General features: G+C 40.8%; 1 protein-coding gene across 1 annotated transcript in view; it reads left to right on the top strand.

Moving 5' to 3' along the window:
- RALGAPA2 (Ral GTPase activating protein catalytic subunit alpha 2) overlaps positions 1-17,760 on the top strand; it is a 322,478-nt gene that overhangs the window by 190,503 nt on the left and 114,215 nt on the right. Inside the window, 6 exon segments of the mRNA XM_043602994.1 lie at positions 2,544-2,654; positions 4,541-4,609; positions 4,888-5,025; positions 7,031-7,214; positions 12,345-13,116; positions 13,968-14,039. Coding sequence (XP_043458929.1) covers positions 2,544-2,654; positions 4,541-4,609; positions 4,888-5,025; positions 7,031-7,214; positions 12,345-13,116; positions 13,968-14,039 — 1,346 coding nt within the window.

The following is a 17,760-nucleotide window of genomic DNA, read 5'->3' as shown; positions in this document are numbered from 1 at the left end:
GTTAGGGTGGGATGCCTGCAGGGTTGGAGGATGTCTGCCAGTAGGAGTCAGGGTCCCATGTGTCCTTGTTTGTGTTCTGCAGGACTTCCATCACAGCATTCTCGTAAGAGGTACTGAGATGCATTAGTCGAGGTTTCTCGCTCATCCCTGTACCAGCGACTGAGACTGGGAATAAAATCTTCTGATTCGTTTAAGCCTGTTAGGGCACATTCCTGGAGCTGGGAGAGATGGCCTGCATGGGAGAGGGAAGGCACCTCAAAATAGATCTATTAGTTAAGGAGTGAGGGAGGAATTGATACTGGCCAAGCAACCACACATGTGCACCATAGAGAGGACTGAGAGCAAGAGATGCTCTGTAAAAGGAAAAGGTGAAGGCATGTGAGTGGGGAAAGCAGTAATGAGAAGAAGCTAAGCAGTGTGTAGGGAAGGGGCACTCTGGGCAGAAGGAGCTCCCAGTACAAAGGCCCTGGGGTAGAAACGAGTTGGTATATATCCTAAGAGCAGGAAGATGCTGGCATGTTGGAGCAGAGTGCAGTGTTGAGCAGTGAAGCAGTATAGTTGACACACAGTGTGATGTTAGTTTCAGGTGTACAACACAGCGATTCAACAACCTATCCTTCCTGCTGTGCTCCTCACAAGTGTAGCTACCACGTGTCACCCTCAGTGTTGGCACATTGTCATTACTCCATGAATATGTGCTGAATGAGTGAGTGAATGAGTGATTTGTCTCTCCCCACCACCTCCCACAGCATTCACATGTCAGTAATAGCATCCCACCTGCAGCCCTCCAGCCTGACCTTGCCTTCCGCAGTGCCCTACCACCTGCTGCCTTGAAGGAAACACTCTCCCTCTGCCTTCTCCTGGCCTAACCTCAGCTCTCCTTCCACCCTTCCCCCATTCTCTCTACCACCTGCCCCCTCTCTCACACCTCATCCCTCTGCCCAGAGGCTCTTTGTCTGGTCTACCATAGCTCTCATTTCCTCGTTGTCCTCTTGTCTGCTCCCAGCTTCTAGTTAGATGTAAGAGCCATGCCAGCCTTATGTTTCCACCCCACGACCTGACCCCTGTGATGCAGTGGAAACACATCCAGTGGCTATTCCTGTTCTTCACCTTAGACTCGTCATGCGTTACTTCTCCGGGGGGGTGTGCAAGGCATTAGGAACATAATGGTAAACAAGATGTGGAAAAATAAACACGAAAGAACAGGCAGACAAATACAGAAGATCAGCTTGATAGCCTTAATGCCATGAGGAAAGCACGAGAGCGAAGCAGGATGGAGCTGAAGAGCTGGAGCAGATAGACTGCCACTCCTTGGGATGGGCAAGGTGGCCTCATGGAGGAGGCCTTTAGTGCCATGATCTGAGAGATGTGGCAGAAGCCAGCATCCCAGGCAAAGCAGGGAGTAAGGGCAAAGGCCTTGGGACAGAAGCAAGCCAGAGTGTTTGCGGGGTTGAAAGAGGCTCGTGAGCATCAGGTCATCTGAGGCCTAGAGGCCAGGCTCTGAGAGCCCCTTGAGGGCAGACGCTCTTGCTCTGGGTGCACTTTGCACCTATCAGGAAGGAGTATTTGGAAAGTGTTTATTCTACAGAGTTCAAAGTAATCCCCTTTGCCTTACCTTCTTCCTCGTCCTGTACATTTGCACTGAGCTGCTAAATGTTGACTTTTCCATGTCTGTGTGGTGCTGAGGTCAATTGGTACCTGCTTTATGTGACTTGGAGCTCCTGGTGTGGAAATAACTAAGCTACATATCCAGGGGTTTCCTTAGACACCCAAAATCAGCGACAAACCTTTTGGCTTGGGTAGCCCCAGGTTCTGGGCAGGGAGAGAGGCACAGGGTGTCTTTCATCTGTTACATCCATCCAACCCAATGGTCTTTGTGAGTACCATCCCTCCCCTGTGACATGCCATCTAGGAAGAAATGGGAGCATCCAAAGGTCCTTGTACACACACCAGACTCCAAAAACACACTCAAAGTAATTGAATAAATACACCATAACATAGGATTATATTCTCACAGTTCCCAAATTTTCACATTTCTTAGTACATTACACGTGGGTGAAGTTTAATTTTATAAGGTGGGAAATCACTTGATCACTTCATGTTTCTATAAAATGAAGATCATATCTACCTTGCAGAGCTGTTAATGAAGATACATCAATGCGAAAATGAGGAGAATTCTAAAAGGGCCAGCACACAGGGAATACTCAGTAATGTACTACCTTTTAATTTCCTCCAATTGTCAAAACTATTATTTATGCAATCTGAATGAGGCACTTGAAATTATGGTTTTAATTTTCAGATGACTGAACAACAGCTCTTTGTTTCTATAGAATGTTAAGGAAATTAATACATGTGGACAAGAGGCAGTTATAGGATGGTACAAGTGCAATGTGGGACCAGGACACATTTTTCAAAAATTTAATGCGTAACAAGGAAATGTATCCTAAACATCGCTGGAAAGAAATACATGTTTTGTTCTTCCTTAGGACAAATGCACATGTTAAGTTCAGTCCTTTAGTTTGGGGTTCTGTTTCCTGTTACAGTTTCCTAACAAAGTCGTGGCTCAGGTGGCCTGTGATGTTCTTCAGTTGCTGGTTTCCTACTGGGAAAAGCTTCAGATGTTTGAAACCTCTCTGCCTCGGAAAATTTCAGAAGTAAGTCTTTGTCCTGTAATGCTAACACGTAAGCGTTTCCCAGTTATTGTATTTGGTGTTTAATTAATTACAGATACTCAAATAATTGTTAGAGTACTGACTATTAAATTGCCATACGGGTCATTCATTTTCAGATTAAATTGCACCGGCTCTTCTCAGCTGTGATTTCAGGCACTACGTAAAGAAGCCACCAGTGTTCCAGGGCAGAGTTTTACACTTGGGGAGTTTGAAAGGCAGACACGACCACAACAAAGAGACCTTTTGTAGATTGGGCTTCATTCATCGAGAGTAATTTGGATGGTGCCAACAAGGAGTAGGCAGCTGGTTATGATGCCCTCCGTGCAGGGGCGGGGGGTGGGGGGACTGTTGAGTGAAACAGGAGTCTCTCCTAGACCGAAGCCCCAGATCATGCTCTCTGCCATAGCATGATTACCCAGCTGTAATGAGATTACTGCTGTAATACCCTCTTGGGGGTGGGGGTGGGGGGGGGGGGAGGCAGTGGTAATTGGTGGGAGAGAAAGATAGAAGGAGCGGGAAGAATCATCCCAGTGATGATATCCTGGAGGCTGGTTGCATTTGAGGGTGCTTAGTTGTAAAGGAGCAGGTACCCTCACCTCTGTACATACCTGAATATAAGGCCCATCCATTCCTGCTAGTTTTTAAAGCTACACTTCTTATTTTATTTTAAAGTTTGTTTTGAGAGAGAGAGAAAGAGAGAGAGAGAATGAGCAGGGGAGGGGCAGAGAGAGGAGAGAAAGAATCCCAAGCAGTCTCCAGGCTGTCAGCTAAGCCGAAACCAAGAATCAGATGCTCAGCCAACTGAGCCACCCAGGCACCCCTAAAACTACACTTTTTAAAACGTGCCCTGTTCTTTGCACATCCAGTGGTAACTCTTCAAGGAAATGTGATTTGTCTCTGCGTGGTATTACAGGGGGAGAGAATTGATACTGATTTATTTCCTCTCGGCCCTAGACAGATTTCACCAGCGAGATCACTCTGTTCTCCCCAAGAGCTTAGGTGACCTAGGGCAGAACAGAGGTTTGGACATAGGGATAGAAGATGCCGCAAGTTATAAAGTTGGGTTTTAGGGCAACTGTACACAGTTGACCTTTGAACAACATGGGTTTGAACTGCATGTATCTATATGTGGATTTTTTCTGATAAATATAGTACACTATATATGTATTTTCTCATCCTTAAGATTTTTTTAGTATTTTTTTCTGTCTGGCTTACTATATTGTAAGAATACAACATAAAATACATACAACATACAAAATATGTGTTAATCAATGATTTATATTATTGTTGAGGCTTCTGGCCAGTAGTAGGCTATTAGTAGTTAAATTTGGTGGGGGGAGACAAAAGTTATACATGGATTTCTTCCTGTGCAAGGTCAGGGGGTTAGCACCTCTCACGCTGAGTTGTTCAAGAGTCGATTGTAGTTTATCATTGAAAGAGGAATAGCTTTGAGAAGGAAAGGGGTGCTTTTATACCAGGATAACAGGTGGAGACCTGGGGTGGTTTATAAGAAAATCAAATGGGAGCATTTTCATAGTTATTTTTGAAAATATTTTTTTTAACTTTCATTGCATTAAGTGCGGAGACTGATGATGGGGATTGTGTGACCTCAGAGAGAAATGTCCCTTCCTCTGGGGCCCCAATTTCACCACCAGGAGAGTGGAATAGAGACGAGGCATGGCTCTATGACTTTCTCCCGATTTTCAGGATCACACAGAGCTCTAAACTGGCTCTTGGCTTCTTATCACCTTCCTCAAGTGAACTGGCACCAAGCTGGGTTTAGTGCAAGGCCATCTTGAGACTCTTATCATATGGTTTCCTAAACTATTACTATGGTCTGTTTGATTAGAGGTTTGTCTTTTATGCAGATCCTTGTGGCCACAATTGCTTTTCTTTTACCAAGTGCAGAGTACTCCTCAGTGGAAACAGATAAGAAGGTAGGTGGCACATCAGCTAAGTTTTCCCCAGTCTGTTTTTTTTTTAATGTAAGATAAAATGAAAAATAATGTTACACGCAGGGATATCCTTTATTATTCTTTTGTATTGGTCCTAACTGTCTCCCCTGTGAAAACTTTATTTACTCATTCATTTCTTCTGTATTTGTGTGTCCACTGAGTAATTACTATCGTGCAGGGACAGTTCTGTTGTTTGCTGTGACATGTAGTGAAGTTTAAAAGACTGCAATGTACAGTATTGGGCCTGTTTCCTCTTCCAGTTTATTGTATCCTTGCTACTCTGCCTCTTGGACTGGTGCATGGCGTTGCCAGTGAACACCCTTCTCCACCCAGTGTCCACAGTAGCCCTGGAGGAGCAGCACTCGTGCAGAGCCCCTTTGCTGGATTATATCTATAGGGTGAGTCTCCATTTGTGCCTCATAGACATAGAGTATAGACTTAAGCATCAGAGAATCGCCCAAATATGTCTGTGCATTTATTTATTTATTTGTGCCCTTTTGGAAAAGATATGGGGAGAGGTGAAACATTTTAAAAGAAATGAATAATTTAAGGAGTGAAAACAGGACAGAAGTAATTGTAGAGAAGCAGTGGTTACCAAGTGAAAGAAACATGCATTTTCACACGACTGCCATCTTTAAACAACTGCAGTTTGATCAGAATCCCCAATTTTCATGTAACATGGCCTATCTCTACTTAATTTTTAAAAGAAGTGTTTATATTTTAGGGATATTGACAGTCTTAGTTTGACAAAATTGTTTTATCAATTGTTTATCAAAAAGTATAAAGGTCTCAGTAATCCCTTTGCTTTACAAGATCTTAAGAAATACACTAATTAAGGAAATATATCACATCAAAGTTTTTAGCTTCATCATTTTTATGGTACTTAAAATATTCAAATTTCAACCTCTACTGATGACTGGGTATGGTGTTTGCTCTGGATCCTTTATATCGCCCTTCTATATTGGCTTTACAGTCTGTCCTGTGAAAGCTTTATTTATGAATTTGGCATTTGTGTATCAATTGAATAATTAGTACTCAGGGACAATTCTGTTGTTTATTTTTTTTTTAATTTCATCTATTTATTTTGAGGGGGGACAGGGAGGGGCAGAAAAGGCAGGAGAGAGAGAGAATCTCAAGCAGGTTCCACAGTGTCAGCACAGAGCCCAGTGTGGAAATCAAACCCACGAACTGTGAGACCATGATCGGAGCTGAAATCCAGACTCGGACGCTTAACCAATTGAGCCACTGAGGTGCCCCTGTTTTTAATTGTTTTAGTAAGAAACCTTTACTAGTAACCTTTAAAAAAATAATATTCCAAGTCATTAACTGATTACTGTGTTGCCTTATTTTGAAATGTATTAAATATAAAACATAGCTGAAATTCTACTAAAAAGTATTGTGTACTTTTAAATGGTTTTTTAGTGGTCAGAGATTTTAATAACTATGTTATTTTTAATTCATTCAAAGATTTTAATTAATTAGATACTCTGTCATTTCTGTGGTTTATAAACCTATGTAAGGCTTGGCTTGACAACCTAGAGTAGCCACAGTCATTTAAATTTGTCTCTTTTCTAACATTTCTTTTCTTAAAAGATTTCTCTTAAAATTGTTTTACCAATAAAAATGTCCCCTCCTAGTTAACATGAGTCACAAATTTATTGAACAACGTGATTTTATCTGTAAAGGAAACTTTTTATTGAAGTATAATATGCATCCAGTCATAAGTGAGAGCTTGATGAATTTTCACAAAGCAAGCACACCTGTGAAACCAGATCCTGGCTGCAGAAACTGAATAGTCTCAGCATTACAGAAGGACCCATGCTGGCTCCCTGCTGATTACTATCCCCATACACATACCTGGGGCAGCAACTAACCTGTGTAACGGTGTAGATTGTTTTGAACTTTGTGTAGCTGGATTTACGCAGTATGTGCTTCTGTGTCTGATGCCCTTCACTCAACATTATTTTCGAGGGGTTCATTCATTCATACGGTTGTGAATAGTTGTGAGTTTTTCACTCATCACTCTTTAGTATTACACAGTAAGAGTACGCCATGATTTAGATATCTATTTGGACATTTGGGTAGTAGAGTTTGGAACTGGAAAAAGAAGGTCTGTGAACATTCTGGTGGACAGAAGCAGGACTTGGGTGTGTGCGATCACCCAGAATGGCAAAATAAGCACTTTCTAACTTTTACTTTCCTTTTGTGTTGAAAATATATTTATTGGTATTGATATAAAAGAAGAAAAATAACCTTGCAAATAGCAGGAAGATAATTTAGAATGGAAAGGATTCTATGTTCTCAGATATTACCAAGCGAGAGTCCTACCTCCTCAAAGTGCTGTTGGCAGATTGTCAGGGACAGGATGTTCGTGGCATCCATGGCACACATTGCTTTTTACAGGTTCTGCACTGCTGTGTGTGTGGCTCAAGCACATATACTCAACAGAGTCACTACACACTGACCCTGGCCGACCTGTCATCCCCGGATTACGACCCCTTCCTGCCACTGGCAAATGTGAAGAATTCGGAGCCAGTCCAATATCATTCATCAGCAGATTTGGGCAACCTGCTCACAGTGGAAGAGGGTGAGATTCTTCAGAACATTAATTCTCATGGGCAGGAAAAGGAAAGATTGTAATCTTTTGCCCATGCTTGCTGCATTGTTTTTTAAAATTTAGTTATTAAAATTCTGGTTTCTAGACCCCTATGTGATAGAAATTCTGCTTTCCTTGTTTCTCTTTTTCTGTTTCTTCTCTGTCTCTTTTCCCATCTTAGTTGAATTTTGTATTGAGGACCTGTGTCAGACCTATGAGACCCACAAAAACAGCTCATTTTCTATCCCCAGGGAACTTAACATGTAACTAGAGAGACAGGATAAATGCAGAAGGACTCATTTGTGGATCAGTAGCACCATGGGGACTTCCCATGGGGAAGGACTTAAGCCAGACTTAGAAGGATGAACAGACTTTGAAAGGATCTGGTCGAGTGTTATAGACTAGGAGAGCATTGAAAGAGAGAGGTGGGGATTTACATGCCACAGTTTGAGGCTCTGCTCGTGGCAGGGGGTCTATTTTATTTTATTTTATTTTATTTTATTTTATTTTATTTTATTTTAGATTTTGTTTTTAAGTTACCTGTACACCCAACATGGGGCTTGGACTCACAACCCTGAGACCAAGAGTCGCATGCTCTGCCAGCCAAGCCAGCCAGGCACCCCCAGAGGGTCTGTTTTAGGATATGTAGGTATTGTCAGGATTAGGGAATGCTGTATGTCCTCCTCATCCATGCTTCTTCCTGAAATGACAAGAGCCTATCTCCGGGCCTTGAAATGTAGTTAGAATGTGGGTGTATCATCTGTACATGTGAAATAATTGCATAGAACCAAACATACACACACACAAGGGCATGTACACTGAGTAGACTCTGAATATCAATGAAGTGTATCAATGTCAAAATTTCCAAATTGTGATACTGTCCTATAGCTATGCTATGTAAGATATTACCAGGGGGATGAAGGATATTTGGGATCTCTCTGTATTATTTCTTATAAATGTATGTCGGTCTTTAATTGTCTCAAAGTTAAAAGTTAAAAAAAAAATGTGGACATGGAGTGTTAGATCATCCATGAAAATGGTATGGACTTTGCAAGTTAAAACCTAGGCCCAAGAATGAACTTTGGGGGTAAAAACATCCTTAAAGAAAAAGGAATGAGGGAATGTCACCAGGAAAGCAGTCAGGGAAATGGAGAAAGAACCACGAAAGAGTTCTGAGAAGTGAAGAATTCACTTCTGAGGGAAGAAAGGGAATAAAGAGCCAAGGAAGGTCAGCAATGCTCCATGCTTCAGAAACATCAGGGAGGGTGGGGCCAGAACAGGAGCTGTTTTATTTCCCAACTAAGCACTGGGTGGTGGGTTTTGCTGAGTACTTTGGGCACGGCAGTTAGTCTGTAGCCAGATAGCCGGAGCAGGTGATTTGGGGATGTCTGTTCAGAACCCGCAGACATTCCTGTTGGAGCCTTTGGTGGACAAAGGAAGAATAGTAGCCAGGTGAGAGCATGGAGTCCAGGGTAGTGCTTGCAAGACTGCAGAATCTGGAGTATGGTTCAAGGGGAAGGGCACAAGCAAGGTGACAGGAAGAGAACAGAAGTGAGGGCACCAGTCAGGGGCAAGGGCTCTGGAATCAGTCAGTCCTGATTTTATAAATGAGCACACTGAGGTGAGGGATTTTCCCAAGGGTATAGAAGCCAGAAGTAACGGAGGTGAAATTTGAATTGAAGATTTAATGATCAGGTTTCTGAAATAGCAGAGCATTTAACTGAGATTTTTCCACAGAGTAAAGACTTACATTTAGTTGTGCTGGTGGACAGTACACGGCACATGTTCACACTATTGTTTACCTCCATTTGCATAATCATTTAGTTGTCTTTTTCTGGACTTCCACAGTTTTTTTAAACTGCAATATTCCTTGATTTTTTTCCCTATGGTTAGAAATTCAAACCATATCTTAAAAAAAAATAATCAAAATGACCCATGATCTGTTTTTTTTTATTGGTTCCTACCATGCAGTCTATGTCTTAGTAGAAAAAGAACTTACTTTTTCCTAAAGCCATTAATTATAGTCTCATCCCACATGACTGTCCTTAAAATAAGTTCAGCACATATTATGATCTGTCTCTTGAAAATAGTCGGAGATTGATAGGTTAGTGAAAAACAAGAAACCTAAAAATGCACATTTAAATTTTCTGTACTGCCTTTCTTTTGATGTACAACACTCTTTGACTTGAGTATTCTCCAGAAAACCTTAGGACCTTGTGCAGTCTTGTCCTACCCTAGTTCTGTGGCGCTAAAAATAATTATTTGAATTTCGGTGGCAAAGGAGTTTGAAAATTCACCAACAGTTTAATTACATACAAAAGCAAAGCAGCTTAAAAACCTGTTGGCACACACACCCTTGCTGAGTAGGTACATCCTCTATGAAATGGGAGAACAATTAAAGAGGACACCTGAAGTATTTTAGGTTAAACAGAAATGTGCTCATATTTGAGTTTTTTTTTTCATTTGATGTCATAATTCGTCATTCATAACCAAGCTATTTATTCTCCCATGTTTCTGAGATGCAATATTATATTTTTATTTATTGTTTTCAAATGACCCTTTCACCCACTGTTATCTACTATTTGACATAAATACTACTTTCAAATAGTCACAGACAAGAGACACATCTGCTTCCCCACAGTTGAAGTGGCTACTGGCCCAGATCGAGGAAAAGACACTGATGGTACTCACAGGTGCTCAAATTTCTCATTATTAATGCCTAATTGCTTTAAAAAGAAGGAAAGGGAGGAACTGTAAAAAATGAAACTTAAAAGACATACTGAAATTACTGCTTTCTATTTCATTTCTAAATTTAGCAAAATAAGATAAATATTTGGATTATATTTTTTTAATGTTTATTAGTTTTGAGTAAGAGTGTGAGTGGGGGTGGGGCAGAGAGAAAGGGAGAGAGAGAATCCCAAGCAGGTCCCATGCTGCCAGCACAGAGCCCAACTTGAGACTCAAACTTACAAACCATGAGATCATGACCTGAGCTGAGATCAAGAGTCAAACACTTAACCAACTGAGCATGTCCCGGATTATATTTTTTTAATTATTTGTGGAAGTTACAAGATTGCTTTTTCACAAATGGAGTCTAGATTTTCTCTTTATTTTCCAGGGAACTCACAGGCAGTTAATTTAGCTGAAGTTGGCCAGGGAAGAACAATTTTTATTTCACAAATGTTCCCTTTCCTTACTCTTCAGTGCCAAAGATACTTGGTTTTTTTTACTGGGTGTGTCGTGGTTTATGAGTTGATTGGTGTGACTCCAGTTAACTTCCCACTGTAGAATCCAAACACATTTATTAAAATACAAATTTGTATCTATCTCAAATTGAAAGCACGACCTTTATAAGAGGAAGCAGAGGAAAGTTGCTTTTCCAGTTGTTGTGTGCTTTGGGCTTTACCAAATTGGACCTTTGTCGCTAGTTCCAGAGCCTGCTCCATCCTGTCATCACCATGTAGTGTCTTACACCACAGACTCCTGAGCCCCAGGCTGGCTCTACCTTTGTTGTTTGGGGCATTAACATTTCTGATGGAGCATGTATTCATATGGAATGATAAGCATGAATAAAAAGCATCTGTAACTTTTGAAAAAGTTAATATGGACACAAAAGCAAAAGCATTCATAACTGTGATTTCAAGGGAATTAGTTGAGGTGTTTAAATTTCTCAGCTGTCTGGAAATCATACACTCTTCTACGAGTGTCAAGAAGGAGAGTTCAGTGTCAGAGATGGATGTAGATGACATTTATGAACACTGAAGTTTTTATGTGAAGTTTTATTTTGCATTGAAGACAGATGATTTCTTGTTCATTGAATAGCAAAAATTAAGAAGAAATTCAAGAAAAGTCAGGACAATCTTGTTCTCCTCAGTCATCACACAGAATTTCTTATATTCTAGAATTTGATTGTATATTTCTGGGATTTATACATCATCCACTTGATGTTTTATAGATAAGTCTGTTGAATTTTTACTGTCTGAGAGGGGAGGTATTTAGCATGAGAAAGCATATTTATAATTATTTTGTTTAATTAATATTTGATTTTTCATTTTGTGAATTTAGAAACCAAGTATTTCCTAAACCTTTAAGCCGAAAGTATAAGTCTTACTTTGCTTAAATATCTAGTGATATTTTTTGTTGAAATTAAAAGATTTCATTTTCACCTGTGCTTGCATTAATACACAGTTATTTTCTAAATGTGGCAGCGTACAATTTCCCTGACCACTCTGAAGCTTAAGTACTTGCTTCACTCCAAGACCATAGATCAGGTTCTCTGCTTCTTCCTTCCACCTCCAACATTTCACAGGGCGCATCTTTACATGCTGTGTCAGTCTTTCTACACAGCCTTAAAAATTTTGTAAGTCACTTGCTCCTGGGCATTTAATCATCAACTGCAAATTTACTTAAACCTTCCAAGTATTTCCATGAGTTAGTTAATATACCCGATTCCATTAAAGATTTCAAATACCCAAATAACAAAACATAAGTTGTCACAGAGATCTTAAAGCACAGTGCTTCAAATCCATCTAAGACGTCACAGACTTGATTCATTTCCTTATCAGCATCTGCACTTACCCTGGTGAGGGGAATGAGGTTAATTTCTGGGGCCTGGACCCAGAACCATAGGATCTTTCAGGACAAGGAACTTTCTCTTTTGTTTCCTGCTACATCTACATTTTTTTTTTAATTTTTTTAACTTTTATTTATTTTTGAGACAGAGAGAGACAGAGCATGAATGGGGGAGGGGCAGAGAGAGAGGGAGACACAGAATTGGAAGCAGGCTCCAGGCTCTGAGCCATCAACCCAGAGCCCGACGTGGGGCTCGACCTCATGGACCGTGAGATCGTGACCTGAGCTGAAGTCGAATGCTTAACTGACTGAGCCACCCAGGTGCCCCTACGTCTACATGTTTTTAAGTGTCCCTTTCAGAATGAGGTCTTCGTGGAAGTTGGTTGTTTTAGCAATCTATTTAAATTGTACTTTTAATTAAAATAGAATTAGTGTCAAAAAAGAAAATAGATGAAAAAAATTCCCAGACTAAAACAAATCCAGTATCCTGAGTACAGATTTTAACCTTCCTTCCCCACTGTCTGGTATGTTGCTTTACCCTGCTCACAGAGCGGAAGAGGAGGAGTTTGGAGCTGATCCCTCTGACTGCCCGCATGGTGATGGCCCACCTGGTGAACCACCTGGGGCACTTCCCACTCCGTGGGGGTCCTGCCGTGCTGCACAGTCTGGTCAGTGAGAACCATGACAATGTACACGCCGAGGCTCCCGAGCTGTCCTCTGAGGTGTTCCGGAGCCCAAACCTGCAGCTCTTTGTGCTGAATGACAGCACCCTCATCTCCTACCTTCAGACACCCGCAGAAGGGCCAGCAAGTGGCTCGCCGGGGGGCGCCTTGTCTGATGTCAGAGTAATTGTGCGGGATATCTCAGGGAAGTACTCTTGGGATGGAAAGGTTTTATACGGACCTTTGGAAGGCTGCTTAGCATCCAGCAGCAGAAATCCTGCATTTCTGATTTCCGGCTGGCATCCTCAAGCTTTGGGAGCTCAGAAAGATTTTTCTCGAACTGAGGAGGGAGAAGATGTGCTTGACAAATTACTTGAAAACATTGGCCACACGAGTCCCGAATGCCTTCTACCATCACAGCTAAATCTAAATGAGCCTTCCCCACCCCCACGAGGAATGACCCGTGACCAAGAGAAGGAAATCACCGAGGTCATTTTGCGCCAGAATGCCCAAGAAGACGACTACATCCAGAGGTGTAACTCTGACTCAGCCATGAAAGTCACCAGCCAGGAGCAGCCCTCACCAGTGGAGCCACGAGGACCCTTTTATTTCTGCAGGTTGTTGCTCGATGACTTGGGGATGAATTCTTGGGACAGAAGGTAACGATTCTTTCTAGACCTTCACCTATTTTATCATTATCTTTGTGTGATTGTTCTTGTTCTCAATTTGAGGTTTGGGAAGCAGAGAATAGAAATGGAGATTTGTCTTTCAGCATTTACAGCTTATTTTCCGCTGCTAAGTTAAAGCTAGAAGTGGAACTAATCATGCTATACTGATGCACAGATTGAATTTCAGCCAGGTCTTGTATATTTTAAAGGGTATTGGACATTTTCTGTGTGTGTGTGTGTGTGTGTGTGTGTGTGTGTGTGTGTTTTAATTACTGCTCTGTCCATCATTGATTCTGTCATCACAAAAGATGCAAATGGACTACAAAGATGAGTAAGTCACCATCTCACCTTAGGTCTAGTGAGGGAGGTAGATTTGGCACAACTCTGATGAAAGATAGCATGACACACGAGGCCAAGAGGAACAGTTAATCCAATGGGTAGTGTGGGATGGTGGGGAAGACTGTGGACGGGGGTTGGTTTGAGGTGGACCCTGACAGTGGAGTGGGGTTTCTAAGAACAGAAGTAGGGTAAAGGTATTCATAGCAGAGCTGATAGTGAAAACAGACACAGACACAAGCATATAAGTGACACACTCATCTCCTACAGCACCATCCAGTGTCAATGAATGGTGATGGGTGAATTTTGATGCCTTTGAATGTCTTTAAGGAGAATGGAGTTCATTCGGTGGGCTTAGATCACAAATCTTTCGTGAATGAAGAGGGTCATGGATATGTAGATGGATGGATGGATGGATGAATGAATAGGTAAGTTTGTTGATTGATTGGAAAGGGCATAATTGGTCTGTGATTACATGACTTTTCTTCCATCTCTTTTTTTTATAGAAAGAATTTCCATCTGTTGAAGAAAAATTCAAAACTATTGAGAGAGCTAAAAAATCTGGACTCCCGTCAGTGGTATGTGAAAGTATATCAGACCACTTCATTCCTGTCTGTCTTTGTATGTGCTTGGATGACAGAGCTTTAGGAATGAATGCACCTTCCGAGACACCCAAAAGTCATTCTGTAACTGGAATCTGGTGCCATCTGCATATGCTGTACCTTTGGTGTTTTTACTCTCAAGGAATAACCTTACATGTTTGCTACGCTAAGAAGAGGTCATTGCTCCCACCTAATCTGTGTCTTTGGTTGACAGTGGCAGCCAGTGGACATTCATTCTCATTTAGTCTCTGCAGCTACCTCTTTTTCCAGTGAGGAACAGAGGCTTGCCTAAATCAAACAGCCTACCTACCTGTGCCCTTTACCGACACATACCATGTTGTTTGAACCAAGTGAGTCTGACCTCATAACCCATGCCGTGTGCCTATGCACTGGCATTCTGTAGTTTCTGCTCTACAATGCTGGCAAGCTTAAAACCAGTGTGTTTTAATTAGTGACTTCCTAGTAGTGAGTCTTATTCTCAAAACTAGTCAAATCTCAGATCTGTCCCTTTTTTCTGTAAAGTCTTAGAAGCAATTCTAAAGATGAACTCATGACCAGTTTTTGATTTGGGGAAATGTGTGCTTCCAAAAACATCTCAGACCCCAGTAAGTGTAGTGCTTGGTACATAACAGGTGATTAAAAGTCTTGAATAAACTGCTTCCTTAACCTTAATTTAAAAAAAAAAACTCATTTTTAAAGAAATAGCTTTTTGTTCCTCTTTTAGTCCCCACAGGAATATCATTAGGTATCTCATTACAGATGAAAAACCTGAAGCCATTATTCCTCACACTGCTCTTCATCATATTCAGTTTCCCAGTTGTTGTTACGCTTCTTTTTCTCTGGAGAAATAGAGACCAAATTCTCTGTGGAAACTCTGTGAGGGGTTTCTTGTAAGGGCTTGGGGGTTCATTTCTCTCTCCCTCTTGTCCTCCAGTATTAAACAAGCAGTCACTTGGGTTCCAAACTCAGCTTTTCAAGCATATGCTGAATTATTCCATGCTTCTTAGTATTAAGTGAATACATTGGTATCTTGTAATTGTGGCCAATTTGTTGAGTGTTAATGCACTTTAGTTGCATGAGGTACAATTGAATGAGCTCCCTGGGGTGCTGTTGCTGTAAAATATGGCTTTGGAGGAGCTGATTGGCAAATCCTCTGTCCTTTGATTAACCTTCCCTTAAAACCCCAACTCCTGGATTTAGTGTCTTCTTGACATCTAAAAAAGGTATCAACTTACTTTATTGTAAAGGGTGTTTTCAAGGTTCTTTTTGAAAAAAAAGTTCGGGACTCTTTATCTATCCGAAATCTAGACTGTCCCATGTATTGGTTAGTTAGCAGGTAAAAGCATACCTTGTCTCTCAGCTTTTAGTTTGTGTGACTCTATTTCTGAGACCAATTTATTCCCTGCTGTCAAGGCATAGTTCCTGCTTAGCATGTTCTTAGGAAAAGTGTGGCATCTGTCTTGCAACTCTCATCTCTATACTGTGAAGATAGCAAAGATGTAAAAAGTATGATGAATGCACATGCAAATTACAGTGGGCTCCTCTTTTAAATATTAATGCTTCTTGTCACCCCACGGTAAGGTGAAAGTTAAAATCATCTTTTTTCTTTGTTAGGCTTTTTAATGTGACAGCAGAAGGAAACCGAGCCATTCTAGTCTATTCCTAATAAGAAAGAAAAATGCATTCTAATGAAGAAGAGGAAATTGTTGATTTTATGTACGTGTGTTCCTGAATTACCTGCTCCTTCATGCATTGGTGGTGCAGCTTATGGATATGAAGTGCTGTTGCTAATTATCATTTCAAAAGCCTGGCTCTAATAAGACCAGACACAGCGTCTGATCCTAGCAGGCTCTCTGTGGTGCTAACATTTTGGAGGATGTGAAATTTGATGAATGTTTACAGCTAAAGGTCACCTTTCCTCACACCTACATCAGTCAGGCAGTCACTGGGGCTTAGCTCTTGTGCTCCCACATTGAGTTAATGAGGACTCAAAGACCTGTGAACAGCTACGATATAAAAAGCTTGGACTTTGAGGAGCGTCAACAGAAATGTTTCAGATAAACTTGAGATGGTCTTTATACATGCATAAATACATATAGAATAGAGACCAATCAAATGCTGAGGACTTTTTAATATGCAGAAAGAGCTGCAGAAAAAAACTGAGTAACTGTACATGTTCTCCTTTTGTTGAAAGAGTCTTTTAGGTCATAGGTTATGATCTCTGTCATCATCCGAGACCCAAACCCCCAAGTTATTATAGCTCCTAGAATATAAGCCAGGCAGATTATAGACTGCAAATGTGTCCTGCCTGTCACTCAGGGAATATATGGTGTGGCAGTTTCAGGGTTTCCATGCTGCATGAGGACAAGTTTTCTGACAGTGTGAGAGCTCAAGGTCTCTACTCTAGAGCATCAGCCCCCATGGATCCATCACCACAAAACTTCCCCCTTCCAGCAGCAACTGTACCTGTGAAGAGAGGTGTCTCCAACCTGTGTGCTCGCACCATGCCAGTCAGGGCACTCAGGATGTCCACCTTCTCCAAGGGCAGCAAGACAGCCTTTATCAAAAGCCTTCAAAATGGACAATGACTGAGATTCCATTTCTATGAATGTATTCTAAGGACATGTTAGAGATAATATGACAATGTCTTTAAAAATGGTAGCAACTTAAATGTCCAATGACAAGGATTTGGGGTAAGGTATATTCATACACTGGAATGTTATACAACCATTAATAATTTTGTCATACAAGTACATGGTATAAAAGCGTTCCCACTCAACAGTTGTTTTACATGGTGACTTTTATGTTACACATATTTTACACGATAAAAATTAGTGTTCACAAATATTTTAAGTGAAACTTAACAGTTCCAAAACAGGATATAGTGGCTTCTCACTTAATATGTGAAAACACATCCTGAAATAGTAACAGCTGTGATTTCAACATTTAGGCCAAGAACATAAGTGAATTTTTTATTCTTCACTTTCTATATTTTCTAGTCCTTCTTTTCAGTATGCTTATTTTATGTAAACTATGGGGAAAATGAATAAGCTACCTAGATAAATAGAAGGAAAGTGCTCCTCCTTGATTTATTTTTATGACTTTTTAGTTGAGTTTCATTTCATTCTGCTTATTAAGTAGAAACATAACTCCTGAAGGAGGAGATATTTGTGACTATATTAAAATCTGGAGCCCAAATTCCACCAGTATAGATATCTAATCAGATTATAGTGTTGAGATGTTGAACAGTTAAGACAATAGAAACATTTCCATATTGCTTGAGCTCTTGATAGTTTTTCAGAATGCAATGCAAAAATAATAAAGATGGAACTGCTCTGGAGGTGGTAATCCAAAATTTTAGAAAATAGAGACTGGAATTAAACTCTTGGGATGATGGGCCATGGAATGAGTGGTTCTCATTGATGAAAACTCTGTTTGAATTAGCACAGTGCCTTCATCCCTAAACTATCACCAAATTGCTGGGTAAAAGTCTAGTTATTTTGACACTTCCCTGCAGGATATAATTTGTAGAAATTGGTTATTAATATATTTATAGCATTGGATTACTGGTCATCAGAGATTTAACTGAGCAGCTACTATGTGCCTATGACCATGCTAGATGTACAAAAGGTAAAAAGGCAGGACTCCTTTCCTCAAAGTGCAGGCCATGTTTACTTGGTTTAATAGCAAAGTGCCC

This window comes from Prionailurus bengalensis, chromosome A3, assembly GCF_016509475.1.
Source record: "Prionailurus bengalensis isolate Pbe53 chromosome A3, Fcat_Pben_1.1_paternal_pri, whole genome shotgun sequence".
NCBI classification, from domain to species: Eukaryota; Metazoa; Chordata; class Mammalia; order Carnivora; family Felidae; genus Prionailurus; species Prionailurus bengalensis.
Note: the sequence above shows the minus strand (reverse complement) of the source record. Positions and strands in the feature narration are given on the sequence as shown.